The 23,834-nt window shown below is 46.4% G+C and overlaps 1 protein-coding gene across 1 annotated transcript in view; it reads left to right on the top strand.

The window, feature by feature from the left end:
• Positions 1-23,834, top strand: part of Cad87A (cadherin 87A) — a 168,432-nt gene that overhangs the window by 129,812 nt on the left and 14,786 nt on the right. The window contains exons 3-5 of the mRNA XM_025300681.1: positions 3,148-3,365; positions 18,872-19,129; positions 23,620-23,754. Of these exons, the coding sequence (XP_025156466.1) occupies positions 3,148-3,365; positions 18,872-19,129; positions 23,620-23,754 (611 nt within the window). The remainder of the gene's footprint in view (positions 1-3,147; positions 3,366-18,871; positions 19,130-23,619; positions 23,755-23,834) is intronic.

Raw genomic sequence — 23,834 nt, 5'->3', positions numbered from 1 at the left:
TTCTCTTCCGTGCGCAGATATCTCGATCGACTTGGAATCCTCACTCGATTTTGCCCGGCCTGATGTCGCCGGGTGATTACGTACGAGAGAGCTCATTACGCTACGCTGCACTACGTATCTGTTACAGAGTCCACTCAAACTTAAAATCTTCGCATTTGCTCACTGCGTCGCACAGTGGGGCCAGATGACGGTTTTTGATTCAAAATTCTCTAGAGACCTGGATTTCCAACCGATCATCGATACCAATGGATGAGATTGCTCCTGAATAAATTCCAAAGAGATCTGTCTAGCCGAAATTTCGAAAAAATTATCGCTTCAGGGTTCATGGGTTTAGGGTTTGTCTTAAAAGATTATCGTTTAAATTACAGTGTAAGTACTTGGGTCTAGCTATAGCTAGGTTGGGTTCTTGGACTATTTGGGGTTCTTAATATATACGGCTTCATGCATCCGCGAGCTACAAAGTTCTCGGATTGATAGATTCCTAAGTTGACGGGCTTAAGACGGGCTCCAAATCCCTCGGTTTTGTGCTTAACGGGTCTATATTTGATGTTTTGGTATTTTGGGCATATGAGTTTTGGCTTAATGGGTTTCTGCTTCAAGATCGATAAATCTCGAGGTGTCCGTTGATTGGTTTCATAGTTTCAATCCGCTGAATACGCTGTTAGATAGAAATAAGTGTCGAATAATGAGTATTTCACAAGTTTCTCGCGTTCAACGATAATTTTTCCTCTTTTGGGGCTAGTAATTGGAGAAAAAAGTTTTTTTCCAAATTTTGGCAAGACAGATCTTTTCGGAATTTATTCAGGATCAACCTCATCCATTGGTGTCGATGATCGGTTGGAAATTCTCTAGAGAATTTTCAAGCAAAGAATGTCATCTGGCTGTACTGTGCGTCGTGCCGCTTTGAAGCGCAATTTTAAATACTTGTAATACTTGTAATAAGTAACTTGTAATAAGTAAATACTTGTAATAAGAAACATACAAGACTTGCATGTATTACAATTATTTATGGTTTGCATCTTTCCGCATATTTATATATTTTTCTAGTTATATTTCAAAGATGTAGATATACGGACGTAGCAGCCTCAGAGTTACAGCGAGAGTTAAATGTTATCTTTCCTTGAGAAAGAAATGTGATAAACGTCCCATTTTGAAAGAGTCAATGTTTCCTCTGTATAAACGCAAAATTTATTAGCCTTTGAAGTCTCCGTCTCTAAAATACTCAAAGCCCTCGCTCCTGGTAAGCCCTAAACGACATGACGATGCAATATCACACAAAAGACCGAAAGAAACTGCCGACGTCCTGCTGACATGCTTTCTTCGGCGTTCACGAAGCGCGCGAGATCGTCGTATTGATGGCGCGCGTCGCGAAAAAAAAGAAAGGAGCAACGGAAACATTAAGCCCCGGATTTCGAGGCGAAATTGATTGCAAACAGATCCTCGGCGCGATGCCGGCGCGCAAAAATCGATTTCCTTCGCGACAGACACATCAATCATAATCTGTTTAGTTCGTGTAGCCTTAATCGCTCGAACCGATCGCGCAACGGCCGCGACTTGACGCGCGCGCGCGCGCGCGCGGCGCAATGAATGCGCGATGCCGCGTTTCTTAGCGATTGTACTCGGCTGATCGACTTCATGGTTGATGATCGCCGGCTAATAGAGATCTCGATTAATCGTCGCGTCAGTCGTCGGGGAAACGGGTCTTTCGAGTAGCGCTGCGTGTCCCGAGCAAAATGAGCGCAACCTTGCGGAGCGGAGCTAATCGAGGACGACGTAACGACATGACGCTGTAATCTTTCGCCTTCGGTCGTCGTACTTGATTCTTCCGCGACGGAGTATTTTTACTCCTCAACACGGCCGGGGAATCCTGCCGGAATTGCCGGATGTCACGACTCACCTGCGACCAATGCGCGAAGAATATCCTTTTCCCCCGACATTTTCACACGTGCCGCGCTGTTGGTTTGTACATGACTGCGATAGCGTCGCCTGCGCATTACGAGAGATATTGTCACTCCCGCGGGCATTTTACAAATATTATTACCATATCTCTACCATAATATAGATATTGCATTATTATACAATAGGGACAAATTTATTACCATCGCGTGTAATGTCTGTATCGACGTGGAAAATGGATGACACACATGCGTGCAGCTTCTCACTGCTGTACGTTGCACCGCTAGCTGAGCGCACAAACTTCAGCCATTCTAGTTGGTCAACTTTAATCGTTTATTATTTGTCTACTACTACCGCCTCTCTCGACATTTTCGTATTGAGATCCCGCCGTGTATGTGTGTGTGTGTGTGTGTGTGTGTGTGTGTGTGTATACAAATTTTACGTAAGAAATTGCTCCTGAGAGCTTCCCGCGCGGAATGCGACCTAACCTGGTGTACGCGTACAGCTGCATGTTATGCATATACAGGGTGTTTCATTTTAATCGCCCCAGGTAAATATCTCGGAAAATATGAAAGATAGGGAAAAACGTTTCGGGCGAAAGTTGTTTGCTTTAAAGGGGGACATAAAGACAGCGATGCGTCATTTTGCTCGCAGGTGCCGCCACTTTCGAGATACTCACTGATCATCACTTTTCTCAAATAGAAACTCCCATTTTCTTTATTACGTCATCCTCTTCTACCGATTAATTCGAACAACTATTGTCTAAAACGTTTTCCCGCATCTTTCATATTTCTTTTCGAGATATTCGCCGATTCGGGCGATTAATATGAAATACCCTGTAAAGCTTTGTAGCTTCGCGCATATACAAGCGTTGTGTATGGCGTCCGACTCGGGGCCCAGGTCTTTTCGCTTTTATTGTATTCACCCGGGGACAATTCACACGTCTCGATATCGTATTAGAACTCGTGTACGTTTGTTTGAAAACAAAAGCAGCCAGCGCGGTTCCGGGCCACCTTGCATATTTCACTCGCCGTCCCCGAAGCAGTCGCCGTCCCCGATCTCGCGCGCGGCTTGCAGCGCGTAAGGGAGTTAACGGCTGGAATAAATAAAGCTCCGAAAGTACACACACACACACACACACACACACACACACACAGAGGCGGCCACGAGCGGTAGGGATTTCACGAGCGTGCGATCGATATAGCCAACAATAAACTCTCGAGAACAAACGGTTCTTTCTTGTTGTTCCAGCGGGTAACAACGTGAACGAGCCACCCATCCTGGACGCCTCGGGATACCCGTCCGGCTTGCCTCTCTCGGAATCGACCAAGGTCGGGACGGAGGTGTTCGTCCTGAAGGGCCACGATCCCGAAGGATCGCCCGTGAAATATGGCATACAACTCACGGACCATTTCGTCGTCAACCCGCGCACCGGCGTCATCACTCTGGCGAAGCCGCTCAATCGCGAGGTAAAATGCCGATCGGTTTACCGGAAGACAGCCCTTCTGCTGGCAGGAGGGAGGAGAGCGAGGGAGGGAGAATCGCGCCTGGCTTTTTTAATCAGTCCCGCACAGCGATGCATCAGCGAGCGCGGGCTGCATTAGCGGGAACGTCGAGTGCTTCGCGTTGTGCCGATATGAAAATTCGCGAAACACGAAAAAACTGAGGGACACAACAATTGAGACATTCGCGCGCTTCACGTTGCGTCGGCCAACGTGACGCTCCGATGCGTCGCTGAAACCCCAAATTGACTTTATACGACGTGTCTTTAGATCTCGGGAATCTCTCGTTTTAAGAACAGACTCTAATTAATAATAATAATAATAACAGCAACAAAATACCATAATAATTTCTCGTGTAAGCATTCCTCGCGTAGAACGTGCATTTTTTATGTACACACATATAATTTTCCATGATTAAATTTCTCATTATCAAATCATTAAGATGATTAAACTGTTATTAAAATTATTTAATATATAATTTTCTCCATATCGGAGATAATTCCGATTCCACGCGGAATTTATGTTAATTCGAGGCGCAAAACGGATACCGGGAACGTTCGTCGTCGTCGTCGGCTCGCTCGCGACGAATCTCCAAGGGGGATGATCGCAAAGGGTGCCTTGGGGCGCGAGGGAAAAAGAGGCCGTCGCGCGACCGGCGCACAGTGGGGCCAGATGACATTCTTTGGTTGAAAATTCTCTAGAGACCTGAATTTCCAACCGATCATCGACACCAATGGACGAGGTTGATCCTGAATAAATTCCGAAGAGATGTGTCTTGCCAAAATTAAAAAAATTTTTTTTCTCGACTTACTAGCCCCAAAAGAGGAAAAATTAACGTTAAACGCGAGAAACTTGTGAAATACTCATTATTCGACACTTATTTCTATCTAATATTCAGCGGATTGAAACTATGAAGCCAATCGACAGACACCTCGAGATTTACCGATCCAGAAGCAGAAATCCATTGACCCAAAACTCATGTGCCCAAAATATCTAAACATCAAATAATAGACCCGTTAAGCACAAAACCGAGGGATCTTAATCCTTAATTCTTTCTTAATATGAACTGAAATGATGAGCTTTGAAATTCTGAGTTTTCCAAAAGGTGATTATAAGTTCTGGGGTCTCGCATTTACTATCCATAGGCTCGAACCTATTCAGGTCGAACCCAACAGACACTGTACTTTAAATGATAAACTTTTAAGACAAACCCTAAACCCACGAACCCCCTGAACCGATAATAATTTTTTCCAAATTTCGGCTAGACAGATCTCTTTGGATCTCTTTATTCAGGATCAACCTCCATGGAACATCCATTGGTGTCGATGGTCGGTTGGAAATTCAGGTCTCTAGAGAATTTTCACCCAAAAATGTCATCTGGCCCCACTGTGCGGCGTAGCGCGTTGTGCATCGGCGCCAATGTCGCAAATGTGAGTTAATGTAATTATGATGTCTCGGATGACGTAATGCAACTGCGCGTGGACTTTCATACGTTGACCCGCCCACCGATTCCCCATTGATTTAATCTACCTAAATAGGTTTGGGAGCGCTCGCGCGCGCGCGCGCATGCCCGCGCATTAATTCCCGAATGTGTATAATACGGATATGGTACATTAGGCGAGATTCGCGCACCGCGAGCCTTTCATGGTCAAAATTAATAAAGGCCTGCGCTGCACCGGATCTCCAGTCCCCCAGTGCGATGAAATTCCGCACGTGTACGAGCAGCCGATGAGTTGCGAGTCCCGACGCGGCTGTCACAGCGGGGACGGTCGATGCGTTTTCCCCCCTTATATTATCCTTCTGTGCGATCGCGACGGAGCTGCTCGCTCCGCGGATGAGAGAGAGAGAGAGAGAGAGATAGCCGTCTCGCGAACGAAGTGCTATTAACAAGATGCCTCGCGAGGAGTACAAAGGAGAAAGGGATACGCCAACAACTGTACATAAAAATGTGTGAGGCTTCTGCAAAACCGACGAAGAAACGGCTCGAAAATCTGCTGGAAAATCTCGGAGGATTCTGATGAGCTTCGCGTACTTTCTCTCTTCCTCTTTTTTGTCTCTGTAAGGTAGCCCCCCCCCCCCCATTCCGGATATGACGGGATATTTCGTTCAAGTGTCGCGTGTTCTTCCTCGCGTGATCAAAAGGAATGGGAGAAAGAGAGAGAGAGAGAGAGAGAGAGAGGGAGAGAGAGGGAGAGAAAGAGAAAGAGAGATACCTCGGCGAGTACCGCGCGCGGTTGGTTGTCGCGGATTTTCGTTTTAATAACAAAGAATTTGACGCACCGCGCCGCTCGGCAACGAGCGCGCGAAGAGAAAGAGATTTTTGCAAATTGCAGAGAAGCCGGAGAGACGCGCGACGTCGCGGCAAAGGAAAAATTAGCCAAAGCACGTGCGAAATTCGCCCTGACGTTGCACAGCGCGTGAGAGGGATTTCCGGGCTCATTTGAATGCGTCTAATTATCTCGGTGAAGAGCGGGAGGAAAAAAGGGAGGGACGAAAGATGGAGAGATTGAAACTGGTTTGGCGCGGAACCAACCAACCTACCTAACCAGCCCGCAATTTCTCATCCAACGACGAAAACCTCTCGCTCGTTTCGCGTTCTCGAAACGGCAGTCTCGTTCTATGGGCATATCCTTGAATTTAATTAACGCGTGGCTTTGCAACGCGAAAATTACAAAGCGTCGCGTTCGCGCGTTTATCGCTGAAATATTTGACCGTCATTCTACACACACACACACACACACACACGCGCGCGCGCGCACAGCCGCATTTATTGCGATAATTGCTTTTGACAATAATGGCACGAAGACAATGTCAGCCGTTCCAATTAACATTAACAATATGTTACCGGCCGACAATGCGCCATCGCCGTCGATATCGATTAAAGCGCGAAGAAAATATCGACGGAACGCGCGCGCGCGCTGCGCAATGAATATTTAGGAAACCGCGATCGGAAATGCAATAACTACTGGCGCGAGCACAATTCGGCACGGCATCGTTTTTTGCGACGGGAGAAAAATTACGTAAAAGAGAAACACGCGTAGCGCCGAGCGCGGCTCGCGAATGCACAAGTCGATCAATCGCAACCTGCTCGATATCTATATTTCGTAACCTTGCGCGCCCCTCACCCCTCTATCCGCGCTCTCTCTCGGCGGGCGGCGCTATGTTTTTGCGCTTCTTTTTCCCCCTAGTATAGTGTATATCGGAAGCGGTCTTTTGATTGCGTCGTCGAAATAACGGACGTAAAAATCTCTCGACGCGTTTTCGCGGGATTAATCGAAACTATTCGCCGGTATAAAGGCCGCCGGAGGAATCACCGTTATTTTGATTCCCCCTTTAGTTTCTGACGGAAAACAACGCTTACGAAAACAAACGGCGCGCCAACTTTGTTTTACGGGAGCAATCGAGGCGGAAAATCGCGGTGCCGCGATGGTGGAGGAGGAAGAACGCGGGAAACGCGGGGGAAGGGGGAGCAGAGTCCAATCCGCGCGTGCGGATTTGGGATCGGATTCGATCATGCGAATTACATGATTCTCGCCGTCGTGGATGTGACGCGGCGCGCTCGCGATATCGCGCGCTCCCGGCCGGCCGCTGAAAGCGAATTATTACGCGCCGCCGACAGGTTTCAGAGGATCGGTTTAATTGCTAAGGTATCATCTCCCCCCCGCGCGGGACGGAATCTTACGCGGCGCGAGGTCGCACCGGTACACCTGCACGCGATTTTCTCACCGCACGCTCGTGCGTGACGTCTGAATTCTGGCAAAGCTCACTGTCGCACTCATTGTTCGACACTCTCGGCGAGACGAGAGCGAGACGTGGGCATTATGAGAATAAACACAAAGAAAATGTAAGAAATAAATCAAATGGTAAAATATCTAGTGAAATATCTAATGAAATAAAATGTAAAGCAAAATGTAAATAAGTCAAAATGCAAAATATCTGATGAAATACCTAGTAAAATAGAAGATAATATTTAATGGAACAAAATGTAAATCAAAACGCAAATAAATCAAAATGTAAAGTATCTAACAAGATGAAATATAAAATATCAAAATGAGTACGAGGCGCGCGAAACGTCAAGTATCGCCGGCGAAGCTGTAGCGCGAGCATCGCTGCGGCTGAGAATATTCGCGGAGCTCCACGAGAACACGCGAGGTACGTCGTCGACATTTGCGCCACGTAAAAATTGAATCGTTACCTTGAGATCTTAACACGCCCTTCCCCGAAGCGGTTAAACACCTACCTCACGACCGTGTTAACAGGCGTTCCTCATTATACACTGCCATGACCGGCGAGGCGGGGATGTCATTTGTACGAAGGACTTTCCCTCCTCAGGAGCTCGTGAGGTTATTAACACTGCGGCTTACAGCGTCTCCTCTTGCTCAAGACGGCGCAATGTGGCCGGATGACATCTTTTGGTTCAAAATAACCTAGAGACCTGAATTTCCAACCGATCGTCGACACCGATGGGTGAGAGGGTTGATCCTGAATAAATTCCAAAGAGATCTGTCTAGTCGAAATTTGGAAAAAATTATCGCTTCAGGGTTCATGGGTTTAGGGGATTTGTCTGAAAAGTTTCGAGGCTCGAACTTAATGCTTTATAGCTGACTATTCAACGTCGAGTATTATTAGGTTCTCGAGCTCTATGGCTTCTTGATTGGGGCTCTTAATATATACGGCTTCATGCATCCACGAGTTAAAAAGTTTTCGGATTGATAGATTCCTAGATTGACGGGCTTAAGACTCCAAATCCCTCGGTTTTGTGCTTAACGGGTCTATATTTGATGTTTTGATATTTTCGGCATATGAGCTTTGGGTTAATGGGTTTCTGCTTCAAGATCGATAAATCTCGAGGTGTCTGTTGATTGATTTCATAGTTTCAATCCGCTGAATACGCTATCAGATAGAAATAAGTGTCGAATAATGAGTATTTCACAGGCTTCTCGCGTTTAACGATAATTTTTCCTCTTTTGGGGCTAGTAAGTCGAGAAAAAAAATTTTTCTCAAAATTTTGGCGAAACAGATCTTTTCGGAATTTATTCAGGATCAACCTCATCCATTGGTGTCGGTGATCGGTTTCGCAAGTTCAGGTCTCTAGAGAATTTTCCACCGAAGAATGTCAACATGTTTCAACATGGCTCATTGGCGAATTGAATTATCTTCGCCTGTTATACGCGCCGTGATCAACGTTACTTGATCCTTGAAGTGTCAAACGCGCTTGATCCTTGATAGCAAGCGGTATGCGCCCCGGGACATTGTGACGTAAGCATCCCGGCGAAGGTCCGGAGTGTCTCTCGCACACAGGCGGTAGTTGCCGAGTTCGTCAGGATGTAAGATATTGTCTCATGTCGAGGATACATTTCTCTCTCTCTCTCTCTCTCTCCTCTCACGATTTTGGATTCCGACGTCGATTTCGTCTCAGTCCACTCGAACTCAGCCTGATTCTCCGTGTGTTGAGTGAAATTGCTACTTTGCATTATATTCCAATAAGCGTGCCCTCTGGTGTCTTTTTTTAAACGACCAGAAGCAAACAAAATTGTAGCCCATCGAAAATGTCCCCTTCCGAAGAAGAGCTTGAAGATTGAAAATCAGCCTCGGTACGTCGGTTCGTACGAGTTGTTCTATCTTCTTGAAATGATCGACAACTGACTGAAGTTGAGCAATGATCTCAATCGTGCACACACGAGTTGACGAGAGCCGACGTCGTCAACGTCGTTCGCGACGTGATGTGAGTTCGTGCCTGTTGATTGCGTAGCCGAGTTTCATCGTGACTCGTCACGCAAGTTCGACTTATTACGAGTATTGGTCGCCGGTGCCGCTGTCGCCGGAAACGCGTTCGTCGAGCGCTCAAAAAATCAACTGCTCTCGAAATAAACGCGCCAACTACCGACGGGGCTGACAGTTGGCTCGGCTTGTTGATTGAGGCTCACATGACGTTGCTGATCGAAAGCGATCGGATGGCGCGCGCTTTCGGCCATATCGAGATGCACAACGTGATATTTTTCAGCGGACGGAATTGCGAAACTCCGAGGCCGATTGCATCGTTCGGCCGCGGCGCGGCGGAACGTTTATGCGCGAAAAAAAATTCTCCGCGAGATATTTCAGGCTCGAATAGCGAATAAAAGACAGATGCGCGTCCGGTCATCGAGCTCGATTTCATCGACGAGCCTCGCGGCCGAAACCTCTTTCGGCTCTACCTCATCGAAACTTTTTACATTAGGATTAATTATCCCGCCGAAAAATTATCAGCTCGAGTGATCATTTTTTTTGTCCCCGCAAAGTACCCACACATTTTCCCCCAGTATTCCGTTCTTCCTCTTAGGAGGAAACTATGCAAACACACATTGCCGCGACTCACCCCGTGAGCGATTAATTATTGCTTCGGGGAGTTTTCAGAGCTTTAACGGCGAGGGGGGAAGGGTCGAGGGTTGACGCTCATTTTTATCGAAACAAGAGGAGGCGCGACGGGGAGGCGGCAGGGAAGGGGGCTGCCGATCCGCGCGCGGCGCGCTTTCCGGCCATAAATTCCGGCGCATTTATGCAGAGGCGCCTTCCGCCGTATAAATGAAAAAGGCGAGCGCGAAAAGAATATGGATGGACTTTCCTATTTCAAGCACGTACCGATCGTAGCTCTCAACTTTTCAACTAATCCCGAAGCGAGAAAGGGCGCGCGGGCGCGCATCAGAGACAGACCGGGGTTAGAGGGCGAGGGGGGGTTGGGGGGACGGCGGTGAGACAACGGGAAGAGGATCGGAAATCGGCCGATTGTCAGCCGGTGCATCCGCTTTATATTTGTTGCCGAAGTGACAACCGGCATACGAATGGGAGCGCGGAGCGCGGGGCGCCGCGTGTCGCGATCGTCTTCAAGTTTCGGGGAACTGCCGCTCGTGATTCTCGCGCAGCCGGCGAGTGGCTGAGGAAAGCGTCGTGAAACGGACTTCAATCGCTTACAGTAACTCCCGAGGAACACGACACCCTCAGGAAGAGACGCCGAAGACGGAGCGGCCTCCGCCACGCCGATTAATAACTTGGCGCGAAAGTGAAGACGCTGAAGTTGCCTTGAAACGGACGCTAACGAGGATCTCACTCCTTTAGTCCGCGCCTAACGATTCTGGGCTACACTGAGAGCAAAAATATTCGCGGAACAAGAGACGTTTATTCGGTGGATCTTAATAGCGTGTATTCACTCACACTAACGTATACGAGGGAAAAGTTCGGGACCGGTAAAATATCTCGGAAACTAAACATTTTAGAGAAAAATGTCTCGGACAAAAGTTGTTTAAATTAATTGGCAGAAAAAGACGGTGTAGTAAAAACTTGGGATTTCCATTTAAGAAAAGTAATGATTAATGAATATCTCGATAGTGTTGCCATTTATAAACAAAATGATACAGTTGTTTTGTGTCTCCCTTGAAATCATACAACTTTTGTCGAAAACATTTTTTTCTAAAATGTTTAGTTTTCGAGATATTTTACCGGCCCTGAACTTTTTCCTCACCCCGTATATTTCTGCATTGAGAAAAAATCTATCTCTTCAAATAAAACGTTCTTTTCAAGATTAATTCAGATGTCGATTGTCTGGGCATGAATCAATCGCATTAACTGGAGTAATTAAATAATTAACTAGAGTAATAATTGCAAAAGTTTGAAGACCGCAGTTTCTCCTGAGAGAGCAAGTGCTGTTTAAATATTTTATTTGGATTTATAAATATCTAGAATACTTTAATTCTTTTTTTGCCAAAATTAGAATATTTAAATTGTGCCATTTAAAGTATTCTGCTTAAATAAAAGTAATGAGAACTCGAGCAAATGATTATTAAAGTCGCCGTCGGGACTGTAGGAAGTAATAATTAAAGTAGCCTACCAATGATTCACACACATTACAAAGCGCCACACGCTGAAGAGCTCGCAGCAGCAGCATGGAAAATCGATATTCTATAATTAGTTCGAGATGCGGTGAGTTATTCTGGTGCGTATAATTCTATTATCGTATGCGCTATTCAGCGCATAATATAGCGGATAAGATAGGGTATTATGAAGTCTCCGCTTACTCCGCGAACATCCATTTTCGCTTCAGGAATAGATTTGTCGACCGGGTAACGGCGATTGAAACTAATCTCAGATCAATGTCCGACACGTGAAATATACCCCCGTGTCCGCTTGTAATTTCACAATGATCTCTTCCGTCGATACACATTTTCAATGCCTTTAATTTCACCCATCGCTAATAAACATTTTAAATTTGCATGCTCTTCGCGCCCGCTCTCGTGCAGTTTCGATGCGTGTGCCGCATCGAGAGTATTTTTTACGGAAAAATGTAGCGCAAATTATTTACAGGTCAATACGTAATTTCGCGGTATAATTATATAATGTGATACATAATTTGTAATATTATAATGCAACTCAATATGGAGCGGAGCGCGAGAGTCGGGGGGGGGGGGGAAACGAGTTATAGCGGGGATTTCCGAATCAGCGTGAGATTGTCCGGACAATGTTCGCCTGTCGTTTGAATCCCCGCCGTAAGAGATTAACGACTACCGCCCGCATCGCGTGGCAATATTTTTCTGGCGATCCAACTGCAATTTAATCGTATTCCCATTACGAAGTTTTCTGGCTCCCAAAGTGCGGAGGAACGGCCTTTATCCCCTAATCCTTATCCCCGAAGTCGTTCCGATCCGAGCCGCTCGCGCCAAGTAAGTTCCGTCCGTAGATTACGTCCGGTAATAGCAGGCCGTTTCTTATTTCCACTCGTTATCGATGATTATACCGTCGAGTAATGGCTACGACGCTTATGCCGTCGCTTATGCCGGAACTTGCGCGAACTGCAACGTGTAACGTTAGCGGGCCGAGTCCCGCTAACGAAATCACTTTCCGATAGACGTAAATCACGCGAGCTCTCATTCGGCCGCTATCGGCAAAAGTATTGCCCGCTGCTCCAATGTAATTCCGATTACAGCGCCGTTATATTATATTGTACTTCAGCGCGACCTCCCGCGCGCATATAATATCGTTTGTCACTTACGCCCCGTTGGATAACACGGCGATTTTTCACGTTGCGCTTTGTGTCACCACCGGCTTCTCTCGCGCCTCTCTCGCGCCTCTCTCGCGCCTCTCCGCCGCCTCTCTCCGCCGCCCGCCGACCGAGTGAAAAGCGCAGAGCGCAAAGCGTGAAGGAACAGAGTAATTTGATGAATCTTCAGTTTATACTTTCGCGTCGAGTGCCCATACGCACGTTGTAATCAAATATGGCGCGACTCTTCCTGTAAGGATCGACTCGGCAGTTGAAAATTGGAGAACAAAATTCATCATACAACCTGGCGCCTCGTAGGCGACTTTGCATTTCCCGAGCTCACTCGAGCTTCGATGAGCGCCGTTCTAGCGAAGCTGATCCTCCTGTTCCTCTTCGAGTCTGTTCCTTTTCAAGTGCGGCGTTTAGAAAAGGAAAGAAGAGAAAAAGAAAATCAGACGAGTAAATAATTTACGTCCTTCTTCTTCGTTTACGAGTAAATTTGTTGTCACGTGACATTTGTACGGTGCAATGTAGTTTAATAATAACGCGTGTTTTTTTTTTTTCTTCAGTCGATAAACGGATTGTCGATCTTTTGTTACTAGTTTTTAGATCAGAAGATTAATATTCGCCGTGTCTTTGTCAGAAAGTATTTGTGACTCGATGCGACACTGACTTGATGAGTGCGACGTAGGAAACGCTTTGACGAAACGCTGATTTTCATTCGTATATTACGCGGGGATGACCGGAGAAGAAGAAGAAGAAGATCGGTTAACTAGAATTAGTTAATCCGTGCAGGGGCTGTCGGCCCGAGGGGGTTCTTCGGAGTGAATTATTACTGCACAATGCGGGCGTCGATCAAACGTCCCCGCTGGAAAAATTGCGTCGGACGTAATATCGACAAACTTGTAATTAATTGTATCTCAATTTCGCGCTGCCATGAAAGCCTCGGCGAACTACCAAGCACTCCGGCAACATTCAAAAGTACTTCCGTCGCGCAATTTTATTCTTCTTTTTATTCTTCAGGGACGCTATATACCTTTCATCGAAAGCCGCGTTGTCACGTGCAAGCGACAACAAATAAGGTACCTGACTCGAATACGACTCGCCCCGAAGCTCCAAAAATGCTTTCGCTCCTTTTTTTTTTTCTTCTCTTTTTTGCTTCCAGTGAAAACGTTCAACTAATCGTACAAGCGTGCTTTGGTTTAAATATTGGAGCACCAGAAACGCAGAGCATATTTATCATCCGACGAGCTTTCGGGGGCGGATCTTAACGGTGTTTACGCGCTTTAAGTTGTGTGTTTTATTCGTGGTTTGGCAGAAACGTAAATTTTCGCGTCGCTAATTTCATTCTGCTCGAGAGAGGTACGAGAAAAAGAGGGGGGGGGAGAGAGAGAGAGAGAGAGAGAGAGAAAGAGAGAGAGAGAGAGAGAGAGAGAGAGCAGTAATGAAGTTTAATATGTGTAGAATAAAGAGTCAGAGGAGAAGAAAGAGAGAGAGAGAGAGAGAGAGAGAGAGAGAGTGGGAGGGAAGGAGGGAAGGACGACGAAAATTCAGCAGTCCGCAAAGCGCCCTGTCTCCCCATCGCTGCAATCTCTCTTTGTCGCGACGAAACAAACAGAGGGACGCATTTAGCACAATTCAACGTACGATCTGCCTCACGTTTTCCGCCCGCGCCTCCTTGATATCCCCCGCCATTACTTATGATGCCGCGCGAAGGCTGCTTACAGCGGTGACCCCGGCGAGCACGTGTAACTTCATGAAAGCGTTTACGGTGCGCGCGACAAACGCGAATGGCGACTAGCTGCATACGCTACATATAGATGCGGCGTGCCCCTCAAATGCGTCCTCGTTAGAAATACGCATCGCGATGTTACGAGTGCAACCTGCAGCCGTCTCCGTCGTCCGTCTTTTATCTCCGCGGCTATCACGGCGGGTCGACTTTGCGCGCGCGCGAACGAAACTCTCCCTGCGACCTTTTTTGTGTCCCAATCAGACAGATAAGTGAAAAGTTACCTGGACAGACAGATAAATTGATTGATTGATTGATTGATTGATCGATAGTTCTTGATTGCCTAAGACCGAGAACTGAGATAGGAGAAAATAAATAATACCAATTATTGTAATAGTAACGATAGGATTTTCTAAGAATGCCAACGCCTGAAACGAAATTCGGCTGACTTCTTTCCCTCTCTTTTTCTTTTTGATGAAGCGAACTGAAACGCTTTACGAAGCGTTGAGAAGAAATCCACGAAGAAAAGCCAAACCCAGCGATTCTCTCTGCACCAGTCAGACCTCAAATATCAAACGTTCCAGACGTTTTTGTGATATGGGAAATGACCACTGGTTATCTTATCAGATAATTGCAATCCTCACATGCTCTTCGAGCGCAAATCTCTCTCCCTCTTTCCCTTTCTCTCTCTCTCTTTCTCTCTCTCTCTCTCTCTCTTTCTCTCTCTCTCTCTCGTATTCGCCGAGTGCTCTACATTCCACGACTTAAAAAATATCTCCGCACAAGCGCTCCTCCTCTCTCTGTCCCTGTGGTTTTATCTCGTCACTCACACAAGAGGCCGGAGGAGGGGCTGCGGCGGGGGGTGGAGAGCGGGGGGGGAAGAGGGGGGACGGGAGAGAGTTCCGCGAAAATACAACTACAACCTTGACGGCTTTTCTATCTCTCCGGAAGCGGCGCAGTCACACGACATATCTTCCGTCTTCTCCACCCCCTCTCGCCCCCTCCCTCCCCCCGCGCCCCCTCCGTCTCTCTACCCTTCAGTCCGCTAGATAATTCTCCCGGTATTCTTGGGTTTCCTGTCGGTTGCAGACGGGCACGGGCAGCTACTTTCGGACGGCACAATGCCACCACCATCGCCAAGCACTACCACTATTCCTCCCCCTCCTCCTCCCGCCCCCGCCGGAAGCGGCAGGAGAAGCCCCGTCCTTAGGGGCGTCGTGTATCGCGGCTACGTGCGCAACATCGCGATCTGTCGGACAAAAGGGCGCTCGGGCTGCAACAGGAAACTCTCTCATGCTCTTCCTCTCTCTCTCTCTCTCTCTCTCTCTCTCTCTCTCTCTCTCTCTCTTTCTCTCTCTCCGACTCTTCGCTCTTTCCCTCAGTAGCAGCGCTTTTATTTCGGCGCTCCGGTCGACAACCGACATGCTCGCGATACGAACTGCCGCTCATCGCTGGTCGACACCGGCCGAATCATACGCCATTTTGCCGAAAATTCCGAAATTCAAAACGGACACGGTGGCCGCGCGCGCGCGCGCCGAGCATTCGACATATCGCGCTGTGGAAATTTGTCAACTATTGAGAATTTTCTTGCCCCGCTTTTTCGACAGCGCAGCCACCGATGGCTTTACCGCTTTGTTTCTCGTTCTACAGCTTCTGACGGATTAAACAAACGGTTCTGGTTATCAAGCCGGTAGGATCGGCTCACCGCGACATGGAACGTCAATTTTGCACTTTGCTCGGCCAATTTGTCTTGTCGCACTTCTCTCGTCGTATTTCTTTTTTGCCGGGTGTTCGGAGAGTTACAGTTAAGCTCTATATTTATAGTTATACTTTCCCTCTCTCTTGCTCACTCTCTCTCTCTCTCTCTCTCTCTCTCCCTCTCCCTCCCTCTCTCTCTCTCTCTCTCTCTGTCTGTCTCTACAAAAATCGAGAAAGAATTTCGATTCGCAGAAGTAACAGCGTGATGGCGGCAAATTAAAACGACTGAGCACTCCCGGGGACAATTATTCGACCGGGATGAACCCAACCGTGCGATAATCTCGCGCAATAACCTCGACGTCAACATGTGTTGCCGAAGCGCGCCCCGAGCAGGAAAAATCGGAAAAGTTCAAGCTTGTCACTGCTTGTTTATCAAGTCGTTATTAGCCGGAGAAATTCAAGGAAGATTGAGTCGACCTGAGCGCGCGCTCGAGTCGACCGTGATAACGCGCGGCTGATTAACCTTTTAACGCCCGATTCTTTTTTTTAGCTTTCTAAGCGTTTTAAGAATAAAATTTGAGTTTTTTTGAACTGAGACTATAAGTAGTGATAACCAAAAAAAATATCAGAATTTTATATTGGTTTTTTTATCGTTCGTTTTTTGTTTATTGGTAAATATGACTTGGATCCTAAAAGCATGTACGAAATGAACAATCTACACTAGGAAAAAAAATTTAGTATCTCTAACAAAACTGTTTAGTTGAGGCATTTTTTAATAGCAACCAAATATCTTGTTTTATATAACAAAATATTTAGTTGTCTCAACTAAATATATTTTTTCTACTTTGTTCTCTGGACCAAATGATTTTGCTTTTAGACTTCACATATAAAAATTAAGCATTTTAGTTATTCCATCCATAAAAATTACATAATAACGAAATATTATTTTACATAAACTAAAATAATGCCCAGTGGATACTATTTTGTCTTTCTGTGCGCTGAAATTTAGATTTTATATATTAAGAAAAAATTATAGTATTCTTAACAAAATTCATATAGTTAAAGCTTTTTGGTTGCTATGACAAAAGTATTACGTTATACGAACAAACCGTAATCAGACAAGATATTTGTTTACAGGAACTAAACAGTTTTGTCGGGCATATTTTAACCAAATCATTTTGTTGTTACAACGAAATTTTAGTTCACGCAACAATACATTTTTCCTAGTGCACTTGAAATTTGACAAATCATATTATCATTAAAACCGAGCTAAAAGCAGACTACGTACAATCTATATACCATTTTTTAGAAGAAGAATTCACCTTTACAGTGGTGCCAAGAAATCGAAAATATCTCCTTTTTCACTAAGTTATGGATTCTTAAATGCGTTCCTGGTAATTATAGTTACCAGTAGACGTTAAAGGGTTAATCCACGCGGATACGAAAAGTGACAGCCGCGCGATATTTCCGGCTAACTCCGCGAGCTCCATGCCGCCAGAGACGAGCGAGACGAGTCCCCCGTTGTTGATCCCACAATGAGAGACCCGGCCAGATCCCACAAGCTCGACGAAGCCGCTGCGAATCCGCCGTCCGAATCAGACGCGCTTCGTCACGCGGCGCGGCCTCGAGAACCTCGCGCGCGCGTCTCGACTTTTGCGCTAACTCACACTCTTCCCGCTGCTCATTTAGACGTCGTTCACAATTCACCGGGCTCATATCGCCGAGTTTGCGCTGCTCACGGATGAAGCGCGCGCGCGCGCGCGCGCGAAAAACGCCACCCTCGTTAGCCGCGAATTGCGAGCCACCGCGAGCAACGAAGGATCTCCGCGGTGAGAATCCGCGAAACAAGGATCTGTCGGGTCACGACGAGCGGGGATCGCGTATCCGCCGCAGCCTTCGGCGAAACGACGGACGGACGGACGGACGGACAGACAGCTAGCCGGACGGCCGTCGGAAATTCCGTCTTCGGTAACGAGTAAATCGTAACGAGGCGGCGTAACGTGAGCCGATTACTAATTACGAGCGGAGCAGCCGGACAGCCGAGCTCTCGCTGGCCAAGAGGGGTTGGTCGGGGATCGGGGGGCGGGACTTTTAATGCGAGCGAAATTGGACGTAGGTTCATAGTCGACTCGCGAATGGCCGCGGCTGCTGCTTGCGCGTGTCGGTGCCTTTCAGCGGCGGCCCGTTTCATTGTAGTAACGTGCCGCACGCTCGTCAGCCAATTATATCACGTGCATCTGCGCTCTTATCGATGCGCACGCGCGCGCGTCCACGCTAGCAAAGCGGATGTCCGATTTTGCATAAAGCCGGTGCGTTGTAACGCCGCGCGATAATTGCGCGGTAATTGAGCGGTTAATTATCGGACGGCGGCGGAGGCGGAATTTTCGGCGCGTCTCTTCGCCGCTCTTTGTTGCTTCAATTGGATTTTGCTTTCCTCTCTCTCTCTCTTTTTCTCTCATAATCTCCGCCGGCGAGCTTATTGCCGCCGCTCGCCATCCGAGATAGTGGAAGCCGACATTGTTGTTATTATTATCCATCTTCGCGAAGAACACAGCGCGCGCCCGAGTCCCCGCAAGTCTCGTTGTCGAAACGCCTCACGCGGAAGAAGTCGTTCTATTTCAGCCACCCGGAGACCCGTTCTTATATTCACGCCGGAAGGACCTCGCGAGTAAATTCAGCTTATTCTCGACGGGAAACCTTCGTTGCGGCCCGGCGATTTCAGCATTCCCGCGCTTCAAGTAGCAAGTACCACTTTCGGCGCATGGCTTTAAGTTTCTCCTCAGGCAAGAATGCCATGCTCTTGAGGAAGCTTTCGCGCGATTAAAGCGAGCGAAGGAGAAGTTTGCTGAGAGAGAGAGAGAGGGGGAGAGAGAGAGAGAGAGAGAGAGAGAAAGAGAGAGAGAAACAGTACCAAACACATTAACTTCCCACTTAACGACGAAGAATCACCGCGATCCCCGTCGACCATGACGACCTGACGGCGACCCCGCGAGAAACAGGGCGACTAACCATGTTGCTCTTTTCGGCTTCCGTCACCAGGAGAACGACACGATACGCTTCCGGGTGACCCTGGAGGACGAGGTGCCCGCGGGACAGCAGCCCAACATCGTCGGCGTGGACGCTTACGTGATCGTACTGGACGAGAACGACAATCCGCCGCACTTTCTCGGCGTGCCGTACGAAGCGGTGGCGGAGGAGGACACCCCGGTCGGCTCCACCATACTGCCCGGCATCAGAGTCATGGACCCTGACCAACTGGGCGAGATCATAGATTTAACGTGTGTCCCGCAGCCACAGGTGAGTCATTAATACCGTTGGCCGTTGGCGCGGCGACGTCCCGTGCGGAGGATATTTTTACGTGGCTGCGAGCGCATCTCTCCCGCTCCGGAGAGCTCCCGCAGGAACACCTCGCAGGAAACCTGCTGATGTTGCGCGCACGCATTCGTTTTGCGTGTGCGGAACGGCCCTTTGCCCGGAACGACTCGTTATCGCCCGGCGAACGCTGACTGACGCGGGAATATTACATCAATGTTACATAATTTCCCACTCGACAGCGCGTCTGTTACATCGCGATATCGCTTGCGTGGGAAATTATAATATTGACGTAATCTTGCTGTGCTGTGCTGTTGCTCGTACGATCCGGCCATCGGTCGCCGGTATTTTCAGCTCCCTGGGTAGAACATCGTCCCACGGCCGTATTAAACCCCCCTTCCGGCTTCCAAATTTCAAATAGGGCCCGGATAACTTTATCGGATCCGGCGCGTAATAAGGAGTGAAACGCACCGCTGCACAATGCCCTGATAAAATTGCCTGAAATCGAGAAACCTGATGAAATGTCCATCAGGACCAAATCAGGACTAAATCCAAATAATGACGTCATCGCTACGGTCAGGGTATAATCCGGAAAATATTGCAAAACAATTGCCACATTCCGGCCGGATAAGGACCACTCGAAATGCCTTCTTATGGCTTGCCTAGTCATGTCATATCAGGCATAAAAAATTACCGTATTTGATTTCTGCTTCGGGAATGAGCTTTATAAGGCAATATCAACAGGGCCTTATAAGGAAATATTTTTATTATATTGCCTGAGTAAAAATAATCGTTCTTTTCGTTCCAAGAAATTTAGACTGTAATTTCTTCATTTCTTTATAATCTTGTTGGTATACAACAAGAAAGATTTTTATCTAAAAATAGCATTCTTTACACATAAAAATCCTACTGTTTTTATTAAAGTTTGCTGCACTTCAAAATGAAGGCAATACTAGAAAAATCCTCGGAAGAGAGACTAATGAATATGGCAGCTAATAAAACTAATAAAATTTGTTTTTAATTGCGGTATAATTAAAACATTTTTAAAAAAACCAGATAGAACATACCTACTAAAACAATACTAAACTATGACTGAATTTTATTACACGCTTCAGATCTTATTAATTTTCCATAACAAAACTTGATTTTGTATATCTAAAGGATATCTAAAGGATCCCTAAAAGATCCTTCTAAGGCCCACATCAGTTTTCCACGTTAAAGCGTTATTTCATAAAATCTAAGGCATTCCTAAAAAATCCTTCCAAGGCCCTTCTCAGCTTTCCTTATCACAACTTATTTTGCAACATCTAGGGATCCCTAAAAGATCTATCTCAGGATCTGATGTGGTAACAATGAGACATCCTTTTTTAGGACATTCTACTTTCAGCCTTATCGGGGGCCTCATGCTTCACGAGGATGGTCCTAATAATTTTTTGCTCGGGAAACGCCAGATCGCTGATTAGACTATATGCGTGGCGATGCCGCAGGAAGAAATCACAAAGACCGTCGCCATCTTCTCGCGGGACGCTGAAGTCGCCGCGATTCGGCAGTCTCGGCTCTTCAGCAATAAAATCATTTCGATATCGCGCCGCAGCGTCCATGCATCGGCTCTGATTGGCCTGCTTGTGACCCGCTTCTGGTCGCCACTCGAGAGATTATTTTCGAGCTCCGATTACTTTCTTTTAAACGTCTTTGTAGTTTTTTATTCCCCTTTTTTCCTTCGCTCCCTCTCTCTCTCTCTCTCTCTCTCTCTCTCTCTCTCTCTCTCTCTCTCTCTCTCTCTCTCTCTCTCTCTCTCTCTCTCTCTCTCTCTCTCTCTTTCGGTGACGACGAGACTCGGCGAGACGCAACGCGATTCTTCGTTACCGGTGCGCTTCTTTCCTCACTCCTTTGAAGCCCCCGCGAAGCCCTCCCGCGTCTTTCACGCTCGGGTTCGGAGGAGAAAACGGCTCGGCCATATATTAGCGCGTATAAACGCTAACCGCCCTACGTCATATCCACTCAATAAATTTCGCGGGGCCGTTAGGCGCAGCCAATAAAACCGTAAAATCTTTTAACTAATGGCTCGGCGGCTTTACGGTAACAAACTCTCTCGCGCTCAAGCGTTCTCGTTATACCGGCGAGGGGGGAGCGTACGCAGGGCTGGCCGCACAATGCAATTCGTCCGGTTATTAAACGGAACTTACGACCGGCAGTGGCTCAGGATAGCGGCGGATCAGCCCGCGGAATTTTCCATTAATAATCCGCAGTTTATTAAAGCCGGCGAGATCAAACGCGCCGGGTCAATCGAAATGCGAGAATATTCGCGAGAAGCTCCTGGTAAATTAAATAATTTCGGGACACCTCGACTCGCGCGAGATCTCGGCAGTCTCATGGTGCTTTTTGACGGACGATTGACGGATGACGGATGGAAATGTTCGGCCGCGGGTACATTCGGAAACGTCGGCCGTAATGTCGAAATTGACGGCCGTGGCAATCGATTATTGGACGAATTAAAATCGCGGTGGCTTTTCGGTTCGGCGGGATCATTCTGCGGGGAGGTGAGGCAGGGTGAGCAAATCGCGCATAAGTAGTCGGCGTCGTTTGCTATGATTTTCTTCGTTTTCCGCCATAATTTCAGCGCTCGGCTATTTCTCTCCGAGCGCTCGAGACGGTAGATATTCGAGAAGATACGTAATGCAAGAATAGGGGAATGCGTGCCCCTTCAGCTTCACCCAACGTCCATCAAAAGCATCAGACGCGCCGCGTCAAACCGTTGTACGTCGAGTCACTTTCACGAGAAATTACGTCACTTTGAGGTCCTCTGCGGTGTTTCTGGCGTTTCGATCTAACGAGCATTCGCCAAAAAAAGGGGGGAAAAATCACGCGCACCTCACAGCTGACATCGCTTTATTCGCGCACGTGGAGCGAGTTGACGTGCTGATCGCACGCGTGCGATCGTGTGCGTGCACAAACACATACTCGAGCAAATGTTGGGGTCATCCTTATGAAGTATAAAGCCCCGATAAGGCTGAAAGTAGGATGCCTTAAAGAGGGATGCTTCGTTATTACCACATCAGGCTCCGAGATGGATCTTTAAGGGATGCCTTAGATTTTACAAAATAAGTATTTGATAGGGGAAGGATCTTAGAAGATTTTTTAGTGATGCCTTAGATCCAAAAAATAAGACTCTGATAGGTAGAACTGATGTGTGGGCCTCGGAAGGATCTTTTAAGGGTACTTTAGGTATACAAAATCAAGTTTTGTTATCAAAAATTAATAAGATCTCAAGTGTACACTGTAAGAAATGATGTGTTAAATTTAACATATTTCATGTGTCTCAAATCATCCACTCTCATTTATGTGTTAATTTAACATACAGCAAATATGTTAAAAAATAACACACATAATATGTAAAAAATTAACACAAAAATTTAACATTTGAATGCCGTCAAGAATCACAGTTTGTGTTAAATTGACATACAATGAATGTTACTTCAACATTTGGGAAAAGTAATGATCTATGATTTAATGAAATGGAAATGTTAAATTTACATAATCTATGTGTTAAAAATCCAATCTTCACATACTAGAAATGTTAACATCATACATTTAACACATGATAACTGTTATAATGAAGAAAGTAACACATTTTAGGTGTTTACTTCAACATATAAAATATGTCATAGCAAGAACTCATGCATTTACATATAAATTGTGTTATTTTAATACTTGGAAGTGTCATTTTAACATTTGAAAATAGTTAATCTTAATTTAACACAAGAAAGTCTAGGTAACACAACAACGATATGTTACACGACTGTGTAAAAAATTTAACACAAAACTTTCTACACACAAATAATTTTAAGAAAAGTACGAAATGTTTTTAACTGTATATGATAAAATTGTCATAGTTTAATATTGTTTTAGTAGGTACGCTCTATCTGGTTCTTTTAAAGATTTTTTAATTATACCGCAATTAAAAACAAATTTTATTATTTTGATTAGTTGCCATATTCATTAGTCTTCTCCAAGGATTTTTCTAGTATTATATTGTCTTGGTTTTGAAATGCAGCAAACTTTAATAAAAACAGTAGCAGGATTTTTATGTGTGAAGAATGCTATATTTTATAAAGTGCTATATGTTTAAAATAAAAAATCCTTGTATACTAACAAGAATTATAAAGAAAGAAAAAAATGATAGTCTAAATTTCTTGGAATGAAAAGAAGGAGTATTTTTACTCAAGCAATAATAAAAATATTTCCTTATAAGGCCCTGCTGATATTGCTGCTTATAAGGTTCTCACAATATTACCTTGTAAGGACCCGTCTTTCTGTCCCTACTAGGGCCCGATTAATGTTAGGGAAAAATAATCAGGCCCTTACCAGAGCCCTATTAATTTTTCTACTCGGCTATGCGTGTATAAGTATACGAATACGAAGGTCGATGCGCTTCGAGCCGTGTGTGAAAACGGACGGACTAACTTCTGTCGCAGTTCCCAGACGCCTGCGAGAAGTTCGGCATCAAAACAGTCGAGAGCAGCCAGAACGGATACGTGGGCGCCCTGATGCTGAAGCAGCCCCTCGACTATCGGGAGAGGCCTTTCTACCAGTTGCTGCTGCGCGCATTCGTGAGTAGCTGCGGCCAGGACTCGGGAATTGATTTTAATTATGCGGCTGTGTAGACGACGCGGCGGGCGAGCTACGCGTG

This window comes from Harpegnathos saltator, unplaced genomic scaffold (assembly GCF_003227715.2).
Source record: "Harpegnathos saltator strain DR-91 unplaced genomic scaffold, Hsal_v8.6 scaffold38, whole genome shotgun sequence".
Lineage (NCBI taxonomy): Eukaryota > Metazoa > Arthropoda > Insecta > Hymenoptera > Formicidae > Harpegnathos > Harpegnathos saltator.
Note: the sequence above shows the minus strand (reverse complement) of the source record. Positions and strands in the feature narration are given on the sequence as shown.